Source organism: Artemia sp. Qi Xiang Cuo, chromosome 13 (assembly GCF_049724085.1).
Source record: "Artemia sp. Qi Xiang Cuo chromosome 13, ASM4972408v1, whole genome shotgun sequence".
NCBI classification, from domain to species: Eukaryota; Metazoa; Arthropoda; class Branchiopoda; order Anostraca; family Artemiidae; genus Artemia; species Artemia sp. Qi Xiang Cuo.
Window position 1 is genome coordinate 11,130,695 of NC_142806.1, and position 17,569 is coordinate 11,148,263.

A 17,569-nucleotide genomic window follows, 5' to 3' on the forward strand; every position below is an offset into this window, starting at 1 on the left:
TGAAAATAAACAGCTTGAAAAAAAAGGCCAGGAGCTTTTGTAAAAAAAAATAAAAAAATCAAGGCCCAAGTCCCATCTTTTCTTTATTTTAACCTAAGTGATAGAAAGATCTTCTGGTAGACGTCTAAAAGAACTATGAAAAAGGTCACATCTGTGAACTATAGTGTATACTAAATTCCTGAACTGAAAACAGTTTCTAAAAAACTTAACATTGTAAACTTATCAAAGTTTGACAAACTGCAAAATCAGGAACCTAGGAGGAAGGAAGCTTTTGTTTTATCTTGGATTTGTTTTGAACAAGCGTTCTTGATTTATTTGTTTTCTTCAAAAAGTTTAAATAGATCATGTTTGGCAATATTTGTCAATGTTAATTTCCAGCAAAAATCAGTTTATCTTGTTATAAAAAAATACTGAAAGATTGTTTTTTACTTAAACTATGGTTTAGTATAATTTGTCAAGTGGAAAGACTCAGTTCATTAATAAAAGTGGCTGAAATGCTTAAAGTTAAGGGCCTTGCTTATCCTAATGAGACAGCTAACCATATACAGAAACCTAGTTATCCCTCTCAGAACACTCAAATGACTCAACCAAGTGTAAATGGAAACACAATTGATTCATACTCTGAAAACAGGTTCTTGGCCAAAGATTCTTCCAGCAATCTAGAATATCCCATAGCAGATACCTCAAATGAGATTGTGATAAACTATGCGGCTGAAACTAGTTCCTCTGTGTATAAAAGAGATTTTGCTGCATGCAATTCACTTGTAAGTTTTTCCATTGAAGTTTGCATTATTCAAAGTCAAGTTACCAAAGTATGGTTACGTTTTTAATTTAGTTTTAATTTCAGAATGACCTAGGCTGATGTCGAAATGTAACATAATACTTGTGTAATACCCTGACACTAGAATCTCCTTGCCCACCTAAAAATATATTTGGTTAGTAATTTTTTATTATAACAGTCAAAAGTTTAGAAGTGCAAGGTCTGATTTTACTGTTAATTTTTTATTATTTGGTCTTAAATTTATTTTTTTCAAACTCTGGTTTGTTATTGTTCGAAATGCTATAGAATATCTCAGTGTTCTCTGATATTTTCCAAAATTTCAAAAAAAAAAAATTCTCCTAGAAGACTATGATAATGTAGCTTAATATTATCTTAATAAAATTCCTTATACCACTGATTAGAATAGAAATGAATCCTTAACTATTCTGAGGAATGGTCTGAGATGTAATATGGGAGGTTAGGGTCCTAAAATTAAAAAAAAAAACTCTAAAAACACTTAAGATCAAAGCTTATTGACTTTAAAAAAAAGCCTGTAGATACTCTATGTTCATCTCAGACTTAATACAGAAATCCCTTTTTGAGATACGCCATTTTGAAAATCTGCGTGTAGATAGTATCTTTTGATTAGTTCAAGTTCCCCCTCAAATACCCCATTCTGTCAAATTTTCAACTTGATATGCATAGTCTTAATATTGCTAGTTTAAAAGTGTAGAGGTCGTAGTAGAAGTAGTAGTAGTAATAATAGTGTTGATTAGTAGTAGTAGCAACAGCAGTAGCAGCAGTATTAATAGCACTAGTAGCTGGTAGTTGCCCCAAAAGTTTCACCTTGATACGCTAAGCCGTTCCAAAAAAAATTGCTGATACATCTGTATCAGCAATCTGTATGTTATTGCAAGTTACCAATAGTTGAAATTAAAGGTTTTTATAGAAGGGATGGTCGTAAAAACTTTGAAGGAGGCTCATTCGATTGGAAATTGAAAGTTAAAGTTCAATTTTGAAGAATCAAAGGTAATCAGAGGACAATCAGCCTTTCCCTCTTAACCAACATTCCCCCCCAAGACAACCGATCAAAATAAAAATAAACATTTTGTTCAAAATAGTCTAAAGGTCAAGTAAACATGCCTTTGGGGTTAACAACCCCACCCGCAGCGTCTGCGGCATGGGATTAAAGTTAAGCTAGTTCCACATTGCTAACACATCAGGTTATAGTAGAAAAAAATTGTTTATTAACTTTGGGGGGGGGGGGGCTTATTCAATTGGAAATCAAAATTTCCAGTGTACTTTTTCAGAGTTAAAAGTAGCAGTTCAAAGGTTAAATAACTATGCCATAGTTAAATAACTATGGTTCAACACCCTCAATCTCTGGTACAAGGGCGGTAAGTTATACAAGTTGTCTATTGTTAACATATAAGTTTTTTATCAAGAAAAGATGGCATGTTTGACCCTATAAATAAAAAAAAAACATGCAGCATTAAGGTCAAACCTTGGGGAAATGTAACCTTGGGGAAATGTCAAGAAGAATACCAAACACAATCAAAAAGCATTTATTCCTTTATTGGATGTGAAAAAGAAATTCCAGGAACATTTAAAATGGCTGATGGTATCAGCCGTCACATTGTTCGAAAAATATTTAGGAGCATCTACAACTAAATCAAGAGGTACTGTGTGCATCCAGTTTTAAAATACGTTGTATCTGCAATGTGTCGAGAACAGTTAAAGGTATAAACCTGAGGGTATGAAGTTTAAACTTTCAGGGCAAGTTGAAGAAATGTTGAAAAAAGGCTGGAGTGCAACGAGTCTCCCTCCCATGTCCTTTTTAGCTGCAATCTCCTCAAAGACATCTGATCAAAATTCGTTATCTAGATTCACAAATGTATATGACTTTATTCATAATGCTTTATAGTAGAATGATATATTAAAAAGTCATCTGTATGACTTTATTTATGTTTGCTCTATAATGGCAGGAGACATAAATAGTCATCTGTATGACTTTATTCATTATGCTTTATAGTAGAATGATATATTAAAAAGTCATCTGTATGACTTTATTTAGGCTGCTCTATATATATAATCCTGTAGGCCTAGGCTATAAAAAGCCATCTGTATGACTTCTTGTTGTTTTCTCTATGTACTAGCAGGAGGTATAAAAATTCATATGTAGGACTTTATTCATGTTATCTCTAGAAGAGTATAAGGTTTAAAAAGCCATCTGTATGACTTTATTTATGTTTGCTCTATTATAGCAGGATACATAAAGTCATCTGTATGACTTTATTCATAATGCTTTATAGTAGAATGATATATTAAAAAGTCATCTGTATGACTTTATTTAGGCTACTATATATATATATTAAACATATATATATATATATATATATATATATATATATATATATATATATATATATATATATATATATATATATATATATATATATATATATATATATATATATATATATATATAAAATGACTTATTTTCAAAGAATTATTTTCAAGAAAATGACTTATCATAAGTCATTTTCTACATATGCTAACAAACAAAAAGTTGAAAGGCTAAAAAGATAAATAGAAAAATTTTGGTAATCTTAACTTCTATCATTGACAAAACAAGTAGCATCGCTACTATTAGTGTATTTTTTTGGGTTGATTCTATGCTTATGTTAGTTCTGTTCTCCATGGCTTTCATTTTTGGCTTTTCTGTTTTGACAGTTTTGTATTGTCGTTTTTAAATATTTTTAAGCCAACAATCTGCACCAAAGATGGATTGCCATATATTTTATTGTTGATATTAGCACTTTCTTTTCTTAGTGGAAGTTAATATTTTTATTCTTGCCATCAGTACAGCCAGTATAGTCTTGAATACCAGGCGTGTGGAGGAAGTCTCAGCCCCCGGTCCCCAATATCCAAAAATATATAAATACATACATATATATATATATATATATATATATATATATATATATATATATATATATATATATATATATATATATATATATATATGTATATATATATATATATATATATATATATATATATATATATGTATATATATGTATATATATGTATATATATATATATATATATATATATATATATATATATATATATATATATATATATATATGTATATATATAGTGTATATATATAGGTATATATATATATATATATATATATATATATATATATATATATATATATATATATATATATATATATATATATATTGAGCTTAGAAAGTCATTTGCATGACTATATTTATGTTTCCTCTATGAAAGAATGATGGATAAAAAGTCATCTGTATGACTTTTTATCATTCTAAGTAATTGGAATGAAGGTATAAATGTATGACCACACTAGGTCATAAGGAGACATGCTAGGAATACAATTCTTACTTCATAATATGCAAAATTTCCCTAGTTAACATATTTTCCAGGGGGAGCACCTTTATCCTCACTATTTTACTTGTTTTTCAATCAAATTTTTCATTTTTATGCCTTTACTCCAAGTCTTGAAAATTGTTTATAAGACAAACAGCCAAAAGCCATCTAGCCAATCTAACCTAACTTAACCTAAATTTCTGAATATTTACCTTTTTGTACCGTTTTGGTAGATGGCAGTAATGGTGTTTAACTTTTGTGTATAGGATATTTGAATACAGATAAATGCAGTGAACACAATTTTGTTAAAAAAAATTGTACAACAGTAAAAATAGCAAAGATAAAGGTGCCCACTCCTGGTAAATATGTTAACTAGGATAATTTTGCATATTATGAAGTAAGAATTGTTTTCTTAATATGACTCCTTATGACTTGTATGGCCATACATTAATATCAGAATGAGGTATAAAAAGTCATCTGTAAGACTTTATTTATGTTAGCTCTATAATAACAGCAGGTATAAAAAGTCATCTGTATCACTTTATTTATGTTTACTCAAAAAAGAATGAGGCATAAAGTCATCTCTGTGACTTCTTCTTGTTTTTTATATCAATAAGTTGAGTAGTATAATGTCTTCTGTATAACATTTTAGTGCATCATATATGTTTAAGAAGAAAACCAAGAAAGTCATCTGTATGACTTTTTGTTGTTTTCTCTATGTAATAACAGGAGGTATAAAAAGTCATCTGTATGACTTTATTTATGTTTGCTCTGTAAAAGAATGATGCATAAAAAGTCAACTGTTTGACTTTATTTAGGCTGCTCTATAAAAGAAAGGTATAAAAAGTCATATGTAGGACTTCATTCATGTTTGCTCTGTAATAGTATGAGGCATAAAAAGCCATCTGTATGACTATTTATGTTTGCTTTATAATAGTAGGATACATAAAAAGTCATCTATATGACTTTATTCATAATGCTTTATAGTAGAATGATATATTAAAAAGTCATCTGTATGACTTTATTTATCTTTGCTCTATAATAGTAGAATACATAAAAAGTCATCTGTATGGCTTTATTGATTATGCTTTACATTATACTTATATATTAAAAAGTCATCTCTATGACTGTATTCAGGCTGCTCAATACACGAACTTAGGTTTGTATAGTCGATTAGAATTTATCTTTATGTCTTTTTGTTGTTTTCTCTGTATAATGGAAGGATGTATAAAAAGTCATATGTACAAAAGAATTGAAGTTTGATCTTTTAAAGAAAGGCATAAAAATTCAGACGTAAGATTTCTTACTTGTTTTTTTATAAAAGAATGATGTATAAAAAGTCATCTGTATGACTATCATTCTAAATAATTGGAATGAGGGTATAAATGTATGACCACGCCAGGTCATAACAAGACATGCTAAGAAAACAATTCTTAGTTCACAATTATCCTAGTTAACACATTTTCCAGGGGCAGCACCTTTATCCTTACTATTTTACTTTTTTTCAATCACATTTTTCATTTTTATGCCTTTTCTCCAAGTCTTGAAAATTGTTTATTAAACAAACAGCCAAGAGCCATTTAGCCAATCTAACCTAACTTACCCTAAATTTATAAATATTTACCTATTTGTATCTTTTTGGTAGATGGCAGTTATGGTGTTTAAGTTTCATATATAGACTATTTTAAAACAGATAATTGCTTTTTTTTGTATCTTCCCACATATGGAAGACGTCAGCAAACCAGTTATTTTACAATAGATATAAGCTGAAAATTTGGTGTTTAAAGGAGTCTTAGGAAAGTATTCAGAGGCAATTCTTATGCATATTTTTCCAATTGTCATCTTTAACTTTGTAAATTGTTCATTTTAAGTAAGTACAATAAATTCTTTGTTTATTATTATCTTCTTGTTTTTATTGTCAGATGTCAGACTGGCCTCTCGTGTACTTTAGGTAATGTCCCCATTGGGGATCTGAATAATAGAACAGCAAGCATTCCTAAATCTGTAATCCTTAGTCTCAGGATGGAGGTAACGAAACTCAATCAGATCCTATTTCATTCAATTCATAGGAGAAGGGATTCAAACCCTTAATCATGCTACCTCTAAATCAAAAGTAAGAAACATCTCAAGATATAAAAACCCCCTTAAGATAAAGCAACTTATAGATTCAAACATACCCCCTGTGTCAAAACATATACGGTACAAAAAGTCATTTGTATGACTTTATTTGTGTTTGCTCTATAAATGTATGAAGTATAAAAGTTTACTGTAGGACTTTATTTATGTTTTCTTTATAATTGTACAAGGTATAAAATGTCATCTGCATTACTTTATTCATGTTTACTCTGTAATAGTGTGAGGTATAAAAAGTCATCTGTATGACTTTATTCATGTTTTCTCTATAACAGTGAGATATATAAACAGTCATCTGAATGGCTTTATTTTTGCTAGCTATGTAATAGCATGAGGTATAAAAAGTCATCTGCATGACTTTAGTTATGTTTGCTCTATAAAAGAATTTACAATAAAGTCTTCAGTATGACCTATTAACATTCTACACAACAGCAGAAAGCATGATATTGTCTTCTGTTTGACTTTATACTGCATTCTATATAAGAGTAAATTACAATATTCTATTGCTCAAATGTAAAGACCAAATTTTCTATAGTGTCATATGTGGGTAACCCGGGGAATTTTGTTTCTGATGTAAATGGGAGGTAAGTTTAAACTTTACCCCCACCCCCCTAATGTAGAAATATATACCCTGAATTGGCATATTCAGGGGGGGGGGCTGAAACTAATTTACTATTTAAATTATTATTAAATTCTTAATAAGCTTAAAAAAAGGCAATTAATGATGTATTAACTTTATTCCTAACGCAATAATATGATTTGGTAGAACTTTACCCTCACTAAACTGTTATTAAAAATTTTCACCATTAAGTGAGGACTTCTGACTATATTCAATTTTTGTAAGGAAGGCAATGCTATAATATTGCTTAGTCTAAATAAGTTACAGAGAGGGATTATTTGATTGGACATCAAAAGTTTTGATGGCCTCTATAAGAATCAGATGTGGCTAGAAGACAACTAGCCCCTCATCATGTCCTCTTTTTCCCAAATGCATCCAATTAAATTTTTAATATATCCATTTTCATAAAAATAATGCAAAGATCAACTCACCTATGCCTCTAGGATATAAAAAATTTTCCCACAACTCCTGGGCCAAGGGCTTTCAGCTATGCAAGTTGTCCATTGTTTCTACATAAGGTTTTATGGAAGGAATGGTTGTGTAAACTTCTACCAACTTTAATTTGAAATTGAAAGTTATAATGCCATTGTTGAGTCAAAAGTGATCAAAGGTTGACCAGCTACCCCCTCCATACTCTTTTTTTCATCAAATGCATCAAATCAAAATTTTGAGGTTGCCATTTTGTTCATAATAGTCCAAAGATCAAATTACTATGACTGTTTATTCTACAACCTATTACTCTGGTCTTTCTGGTTACCGTTTCTTCACAGTTGATTCAATTTTTAGGTATATGTTTTAGAGCAATAGATACAAATTTAAGCAAGAGGTGCAAATTTAAAAGCTAATCATTAGGGGGGTGGGGGTAAATTTTACTTCTGATATAAATGAGAGGTAAGTTTAAACTTTCCCCCCCCCCCCCCAATGTGCAAATATATACCTTGAATTGGTATATATAGGGGTCAGGGCTAAAATTCATTTCCAACAAAATGGTTCTTATATTTGTAAAGAGCATAAAAAAAGGCATTGAGTGGTATATTCAATTTATTTGTAATTCAATAATATGATTTGGTAAAAATTTCCCCATATTTTTGTCACCTGGCATTCTCTATAAAAATTGAATAGGCCTATTGATATCTGCCAAGTTTGGTGACAACATTTGAAAGTAGGGCAAAGTGCAGTGCTTAGTTGGAAAGATAGGCCTAGTAACAAATTTATTTTATTTTCTAGGTAAGCATAAGAAATAAGAAAACTGAAGTAGTAGCCTAGCTAAAACTTTTATAATGCCATTGTTGAGAGTCAAAAGTGACCAAAGGTTGACCAGCTACCCCCTTCACACTCAATTCCGTCCAGATTTAGGAAATCCGTCCAGATTTAGCAATCCGTGTGGAGATTCCGTCCATTTTCTTGCTTCAAAAAGTCTCTAGCTTTTCGCAACGATTTGGTCAAATCAGGACGGATTCTTGGCAAGGATTTAAATGAATTAAACCATGACTTACTATTTTCCTCAAATGCATCAGGTCAAAATTTTGAGGCTGCCATTTTGTTCATAATAGTTAAAAGATGAACTTACTATGACTTTTTATTCTACCACCCATTACTCTAGTCTTTCTGGTTATTGTTTCTTCACAGTTGATTCAATTTTCAGGTACATGGGTTAAAGCAATATATAAAAATTCAAGCAAGAGAAGAAAATTTAATCCTAATTTAGTTCTTTACCATGGTTGTTCCAATGGTGTACTTTTGTTTTGCTCTAATGACATACTTTAAAATTTAAATTTCTTCCCCAAAAATTTACAATTTTGTTTTAAAATAATACTTTAATATAAAAAATAATAGTCACCATTCCTGAATCAGCTACAAGTGGCGTTTTTTCTGACAAAACAGTTATTTCTTAAACAAATTCTTAAACTGGTGGTTGCTATTGGTTATTTTGAGTCACATTAAGGATTAAAAATTTAAGTTCCCATGAAGCAATTATTACTTTTAGAAAGATTATAAAAATGCATTAAGTCTTGTTTTTACTTTCTAGCTAAATTGTATGAAAGACCAAATATTTTTGCCAACACAGGCTAACTCAAAATATATATTCTCAATGAATTTTCTATATCCCTTCTTCCTGTCAATTGTTTACCATTTGCTGTTAAATTAACAAAGAGATGAAAGTTGTAGGTGTAAACACCTCAATTTTTTTTGAGAGTTCTTGAAAAGATTTTTGTATATTGGATACAGGATTATTTCAACCAAAATAAATTATGGCATCCATCACAGCATTGTTTTAGAAAAAACAGGTCATGTAATACACAGTTGCAAGAAGTTGTAAAAGATTTCCAAAATATGGCTGATTTCAGTTTGAAGTTTGATTGCTTGTATATTGACTTCAGTAAAGCATTTGACAAAGTTTCAATTACTTTGTTGCTTAAAAAATGCAAAAAGTATAAGCTAGGCAGTATAACTTTAACATGGATTACAGATTATTTATCAGGCCATTCCCAGCAAGTTATAGTTGGTCGTGCACTTTCAAGTGAGAGTCCAAATTGGAGTGGTGTGCCACAGGGTAGTTGTTTGGGCCCAGGGTTATTTTATTTTTTTTTGTCAACAATTTGCCTGATGTATTTTGTCACTCCACTGTCAAACTGTTTGCAGACAATATAAAACTGTATAAAAGTGTTATCTCCCCGGTAGACGTCACCTTTATTCAAGATGATCTAAATGCCCTAACTGATTGGTGTAAATTAAACTCCATATTTTTAAACCATCTAAAATGTTATATACTCCATTACTTTTTGAAAAGATCAATTTCTCATTATTTTCTTGGTGATACACCTGTTTCATCTGCAGATTCAGTAAGGAATTTAGGTATCCACTTTAACAGCCAGTTGAAGTTTCATAAGCACGTGTCCATAATTTCACAAAATGCTAATTACAGTCTGCTTTGGATTAAGAGAAGTTTTAGGAAATTTAACCTTTACACTTTTTTTACACTATACAAGACAATAGTATGCCCAGTGGTAGAATATTGTTCCTCTGTGTGGTATCCTACATGGAAATGTGACTTGCAGCAAATTGAAAGGGTTCAACATCAGGCGTCAGAAGTTTGTGCCATATTTGAGCCATTAACCATATCAGCATTGACTGGAGTGTTTGGGACTTACTTCTCTGGAGTTTTGACAGGATAGGATTGACCTAATCAATACATTCCGTATTATGAAGGGTGTTGATAATGTGGACTGGGCTGATTTCTTCAAACTTAGTCATTACTCAGCCACTTGACAAAACTCATATAAACTGTATCAGCCACAAGCGGACAAGAAAATAAGTCAATGTATCTTTGTTAACTGTGCAACAAAACTTTGGAATAGTTTACCTGATACCATAGTTTCTATGTAAACAGTGCAATCATCTAAGAGTGCTCTTGTTGAAACTGAGTTCTATGAAAAACAGTTTCTTTAATATAGTTGTTGCATAGTTGTTTTTTACTGATGAATATTTTTTTGTTTTATTTTTCGTTTTGTGTTTTGCAGTGTTGCTGTTTGAGCTGTTATTTTTTGTGTTTGTTATGTGACAAGCCTATGGCTTCCTCCTTTATTGAATAAAATAAAATAAATTATTCTACCTTACAGTGCAGCTTGGAGAAATCTAAGGATATCTCCTTGTGAAGCTCCAGAATTCATTTTTGAATTTTTTTTTAATGCTATATAATGACCAGGTGCAGTTGGGTGATCAGTAGCTTCCCAGTTGAGTACAATCTCTAGAGAACACTCAACATCCAGTTGTTGTTTGAAAACATCAATGGATTCAACAGTAATGGTGTCTTCAGAAAGTTTATTCCAACTGTAGACAATTATTGAGGAAAAGAATTAATTGCAGATTCTGGATAGGGTAGACTGCTTAGCAAGTTTGAGTGGATGACCTCTAGTTCTGGATTTAGGACCAAAAACTGGAAATAATGCCAAGAGACTATTAGCCTTCAAAGTTATAGGTTACAATTGTATCACCTCTATTTCTCCTTTTATCAAGTTTTGTAAGTTTTAGTTTTGCAAGGTAGGAAAGCTTGCACTTGCTGGATATCACTTTGGTGGTATGTCTCTTCTCATCTTCCAAAGCTTTTTTGTCTTTTTTTTTAACGATGGGAGGCTAGAGACATTCCAACTTTAAGCTTGAGACAAACAAGTCCCTTCAAGGGTAAAGGCGCTGATGATTCAACTTGCAATTTTGGAACCCCTGTTGAAATATTCCTTCAAAACAGAATAACTCTGCTTAGCCATGACTTGGAGCGCCTTCTCTTGAAACCGTATTTGTATTTCAACAATATGAAACGTTGACACAATATCAACTACACCCAGATAAGAAAGAATATTTAATTTAGTCAGTTTCCAGTTTTTGACAAGAAAGGAGCTCCCAACAATTTATTAGGTTTACAATGTTCAAACTGCTGTTGCTTGGTTATTTATTGAAAAAAAAGTTGGGATTAACACCAATGCATCAAGATCCATCAAATTTTATCTGAATTCCAGTCACATTAGCTTTTTCTTGATAAAGTTAAATTGAAATGGCAACAAATATTATGTTCTTGAAACTAGGTGCCAAGTGTCAAAAATTCTTGTTTAATATAGTGGAATACCAGGCACACTAAAAATGTTCCTTTAGTCAAATTCAAACATGGCTTCTATAAATTGATTTTTTTCTTTTTCGAATATCTTGTAGTAACCTTGTCAAAATTTTTGACAGACAGCAAGAAAGGAGCTCCCAACAATTTTTTTTTAGGTATACAATGTTCAAACTGCTGTTGCTTGGTTATTTATTGAAAAAAAAAGTTGGGATTAACACCAATGCATCAAGATCCATCAAATTTTATCTGAATTCCAGTCACATTAGCTTTTTCTTGATAAAGTTAAATTGAAATGGCAACAAATATTATGTTCTTTAAACTAGGTGCCAAGTGTCAAAAATTCTTGTTTAATATAGTGGAATACAAGGCACACTAAAAATGTTCCTTTAGTCAAATTCAAACATAGATAATGGCTTCTGTAAATTGATTTATTTCTTTTTCAAATACCTTGTAGTAACCTTGTCTAAATTTTTAACAGACAGCAATAGGCCCTGTCAAAATATAGATGACTCTGTTGAAACTTCACTCAACATGTAAAACAAATGAGAAATAATTGGTATCAAAATACCAGGGTTCACTGATGAAGGTTCGGGTTGGAAATTGAACTGCAGCTTGACAAACACTATGCCATTTTCTTTGTGACAAAAAAAAGTTAGGCGTCATATTCTGTCAGTATGATTCTGGACTTTCCTGACAAAGGACAGTCCAAATTATAATTTTTCAAGTGGATAAGAATCACAGATCACAGTTTAAAATAGCCAAATGTTGATGATATTTAAACTGTCAACAATGAACAAATAATTGCTGGGCCATTAAAACTGACAGAAAGTGGGCCATTTCAGATAGCGTTTGGAGATGCTATTCCTGTGGCATATATTCAAAACTTAGAAAAAAGAATATTTCCCTGATCTAGGTCACAATTTCAAACTCATTATGATTAACCAATTGTGTTATACTAAATACTACATACTTTGCTACTTTTTGAATAGTGTTTTATACTTTTATAAATTAAATGAAGTTGAAGAAAAAACAAAGAAACAAGAATATACCTGTCAAATACACCAGGTTCCGCCCACAGGTGTTCCTCAACTATTTCGACACATGTGGAATGCACCAGGTTCCACTCAAAGGTATTCCCCAAGTATTTCAACACATGTCGAGTTTGGTTGCAAGTGGCGTCAAAAACAGGTAACTTTTTTGTTGTGCTGAATTTGTTGGTGAAAATGCTCTAATTTCGGAAAATTGGATTTTTTTACCTTTTTCAGATAAAAATTCCAACTTCTCGTCAAACAATTATATTCCTAGAGATTTTTTCTGCATACTGAAACCCTTTTCAAACCAAAAGTCTTTAAATTAGGACTTATGGAGTAGAAAACTGATTTTTTTTTAAACTATTGAATCATTTGTACCTATACCCTGCAAAAGACTGATGACGTTAGTGGGAATGGTACATTTAATGAACTTGCACCAGCAGGAGACTTATTAGCTTGAATACTGGCTTTTTTTCTTAATGTCAATAGTGACTCCAAGATCATGCATTCTTCACACAGGAAATTGGGTTGCCTGAGAAAAAATAAGAGCAACAAGGATTCATTGTCCTGCAGTGAATGACATGGCAGTTTGCAACATTGAATTCAAGAAGCCAAGCCTCAGCCCAAAGACCAAGCAGTCCAAGATTATTTTATAGAAGTGTATGACATAGCTGTTCCAAGAAGCTGCAAATTTTTAGTACTGAGCATTAGTTTACTGCTGATGGTGGAAGGAGAATCCATGACTAAAGAATGTGGGACCCAAAACACTTCCCTGAGGAACTCCACTCAAAACATGCTTAGATGAAGAAAAAATACAGTTATCAGAGCCATCAAATAACTGAACGCATTGAGATTGCAGATAAAGAAAAAATATTGTAGATCAAGGACCATAGTAGGGATTTCACTTCAATCTCTACTTCATGTAGCTTAATTGCAAGTTGCTTGTGACAAACTTTGTCAAAACCTATAAAAAAAATCAGGCAGAAGTTTGTCAGCAGGCACCCCTGTATCAAGCAACAAAGTGATGTGGTCACATGATTCAAAGAGATAGGTATCAATAGATCTTCCAGATTGAAAGCCATGCAGTGAGCTGTGCAAGGCATTATTTTGCTTCAAGATGTCTTTTCTTCCTTTTTTTTTGTAGCAATTCCATGTTCTATTATTTCTGTTAATTAGCTTACTTACTTCATTAGTTCAAAAAGGTAAACTTTAAGCTGGTTTTGCCCATTAATGCTGGTGCAAGACTTTTCAGCATGCAAAATTTCAGTTTTTACATTAGACCTACTCACATCAATATCATCAGTAATTAATTTGTTTCCATTTGCAATTGATAAGTCTTTTGGAGACTATTTTGTAATTGATATATTTTTGTTGCTTAAAGAACGTTGTTTAGTAGGCAAAGATAACTCCAAAATAATTATAACATGGTTGCTGTTACCAGCAGGAGTGGATATTACCTCCTTAATAAGAAAGTTTTGATAATGTTGGATCTTCCATCCCCCACACTCTCAAAATCTCCTTTCTCCAAAAATCTTGCCTTTAGTTGCTGTTTTCTTTATTTAGGTCTAAACTGTAGCTTGTTGTACACAGTAATGTATGTTCCATGAATCTCAAATGTCAAAATTTATGATTTTTTTTTTATAACGAAAACCAATAAGTTTTTTATTCCAAAATCTTTCTATTTTTTCTGCAAAAAGCCTCAAGCTCTATTTGCAATAAGATTTTTTTTTAGTTTACACTTTTCTGCCATTTTTTCTCCTTTATTGGAGTAAAACTTTAAGGGATAAACATTATATGAAAAATAAAAGTTAGAACTAAAAAGCAAAATACACTTGGGTACAGAAATATCAAGCAAATGATGACTCTTTATTATCATCAAAATCTGTATTTAGCTGCCTTATTCAATCTTTTGTGATAAAGTGGTTTTAAGGTTATAGGGTGAGGTTGTAGTTGTTGCTTTATTTCTCCCTTTATAGGAGAGATACTAGTGGTCCTAAGGTAAATAAATTTTGGTAGCATTCCTTAGGGGGTGACCTGACTAATGGGCGTACCAGCTGGGATTATTGGAGGGACTAAAATAACATTGTAGAGAGATTGTCTGTAACACAATACTTTTATTCAGCTAACACAACGGTACAGGGTTTGACAGTATATATGCCGCTGTGACTGGTTGTCCCAGGGAATCAACAATTATACGAATACTTTTGGTGAGATATAAAATAAAAATATTCTTGAACACTTACGATATTGACATATAATCCAAGGTATTTCTAAGATAAACAGACCACAGGTTAGTCTAACAAATAATTAGTATTTTGGTTCCTGTTCCCATAAGATGTATCTTTTATACTTTTCATCAACCACATCTTATCGGGCCCATTAACACATATAGCAAGGAAGTGGGGATTTATCAATTTCCTATTAAGCATGCACAGACCAGGATGTGTTCTCCATCTTAATAAAACGTGGTGTTTTGAAACTTTTTATTTGCGACTTAATGTTTTTTACTAAAATCCAATTTTGACTTAATTAGACAGCGTCACCACAATACTTCCCCCTTTGATAAGAGTTGTCCAAACTCTAAATATTTTAATTTTTAAACAACAATTTTTAATTTTGTACATGCTTCTCATACTGCCTTTTTTTTGGTCATTCGGTGCATATTCAATGGGTTTATTTAGGGTCATGTTTATGGGCAAATATTATGCCATGTCCTTTCTTCCAAGGATATTAATTTTTGTAATATATCCTTGTTATTCTCTTTACTCTCTTTTTCTTTTTATCTTTAGGAATATAAACTTCTCTTTCCACCCTCATTCTAATATGTATACTCTTTTAGTTTGACCCACAGTGCCTTAAGCATTATATTATTGTTTTTGCTTAAATTAGATTTAAAGTTATATTATAAACTATTTGATTAATTTGAGTCTAAATTTAATTTTTATTTATAATTTCATTTATCTGGGTGATGTGGTTGACTTAAGTTTTATCTTCCGGGTTTAGAAATTTCTTGGATAAATTATGCATAACAATTTTGGTTTTTGAACTTCCATATATTTTCCAACACAAAGCATTTTCACATATTATTATGATAATATAAAGCCATTTAGGCTATATATCACTTTCTTTGATGTTTTTAGGCCTAATTTAAGTTCTGATTTTATCTCACTCGATGATGAATTGATAGAAAAGTTCTTTAATACTGCATACAGTTCCCAAAATATTAGTTGACCAGTTATGGTTCGGTTTCTGATGGTGTGAGCTTTTGATATTAGGGTACAATTTAACTGGCTTTGAAATTTGCCACTTTCTAAAAATGTGTAAAAAAAAATTGATTGAAAAATGGATTATAAAAGATATTACGAAAATTTGATTTCCAAAAAAAAACTAAGGCTGTATCTAAAATAAATATCACATTAGAATACAAATAAAGCAAAAATTGTTACATATATAGTAAACAAAAGAACACTCAATTTTGTATATTCAACTGCATTCTCTTATTTTAAAGCAAGAGGTTAATTATTTTTAATTACTTTTCTTTCTTTTTTAATTTGAATGTTATATGCCGCTTAAATAGAAACATTGTGTTTCTTGCTGGCAATTTGTTGCATCATCCTTTTCAAACTTAATATAGAATTATTAATCACTTAACAGATAATTACACCATAAAAAAAATATTTATGCGTTGACTAGAATTCACAACGCTTATATATAACATTAAACCACTAGTTAACAATTAAAGTTACTTCTAAAATAAAAACACAGTATATACACGAACATTGTGTAATAAACTTACACGAGCATTGTGGAGTGACAAAACGTAGATAGAACATTAAACTACTGGTTAAAACTTAAAGCTTTTATGAAAAATAAAACACGGTATATACTAGCATTGGAATTATTTCCAATTAGTGCTTTGTTAATTGCTTATAAAGTGTTAATACAGAATACTTTTTGAACAATACAAAAACAAAAATATTCAATATCTTAATTCAATATATTTATATTGATCATTTAAAATGACATAAGTTTTTTTTTACATAAATTAAGTGTTTAAAAACAACCAATGATTATGTACCCTTACAATTTAAAATACCTGTAATGTGATTTTACAAAGGTAAATATTATATTCGCTTGGTGTGCGTGTAACTGAACCACAAGCAACTGAACCCCTGTAAATTAACCACCGTGTAACTGAACCACCATGCCACTGAACCACCGTGCCACTGAACCCTAGTGCAAATGAACCACAGGTCAACTGAACCCCATTTAGCTACACCCTCGTGCAACTAAACCCCGTGCAGCTCACCCCCATTTAACTGAACCCCCAGGTAACTAAATCCCGCATACCGGCACCCCCGTCCCACTGAACCCCCGTACAACTGGACCACCGTGCAACTGAACCACCGTGCAACTGAACCACCATAAAACTGAACCATCGTGCAACTGAACCACCGTGCAACTGAACCCTCATGCAACTGAACCATCGTATTACTGAACCACTCAACTCAGATCTTCAGTTTTCTAAAAATATTAGGAAATATCTTTGGGTAAAACACAAGTTAGAACATGTTCAACCTTGTTGAAATTGTTTGTTTCTTAAATTCAGGATATAAACGCATGTCAAAAGTATTCATGAAAAAGCTTTGTTTTATTTTCGCAAAAGAAAAAGAAGATCCGATGTCATAAACCATTAAAGCTGTTTTATTACTTCTTTTTTCAGATGAATCAAACCTTTCTGGACGTTAAGCAATAAACATATGTGTTGAAAATATTTGACATTTTTATGTATCCTACTATTATAAAGCAAACATAAATAGTCATACAGATGGCTTTTTATGCCTCATACTATTACAGAGCAAACATGAATGAAGTCCTACATATGACTTTTTATACCTTTCTTTTATAGAGCAGCCTAAATAAAGTCAAACAGTTGACTTTTTATGCATCATTCTTTTACAGAGCAAACATAAATAAAGTCATACAGATGACTTTTTATACCTCCTGTTATT

At 31.3% G+C, this 17,569-nt stretch overlaps 1 protein-coding gene across 1 annotated transcript in view; it reads left to right on the plus strand.

Annotated features, from left to right (window-relative positions):
- Positions 1 to 73: 73 nt before the first annotated feature.
- The window catches only part of LOC148944948 (uncharacterized), a 32,882-nt gene continuing 15,386 nt past the window's right edge, over positions 74 to 17,569 (plus strand). Inside the window, exon 1 of the mRNA XM_089099359.1 lies at positions 74 to 764. Coding sequence (XP_088955485.1) covers positions 495 to 764 — 270 coding nt within the window. The 5' untranslated portion in view covers positions 74 to 494. The remainder of the gene's footprint in view (positions 765 to 17,569) is intronic.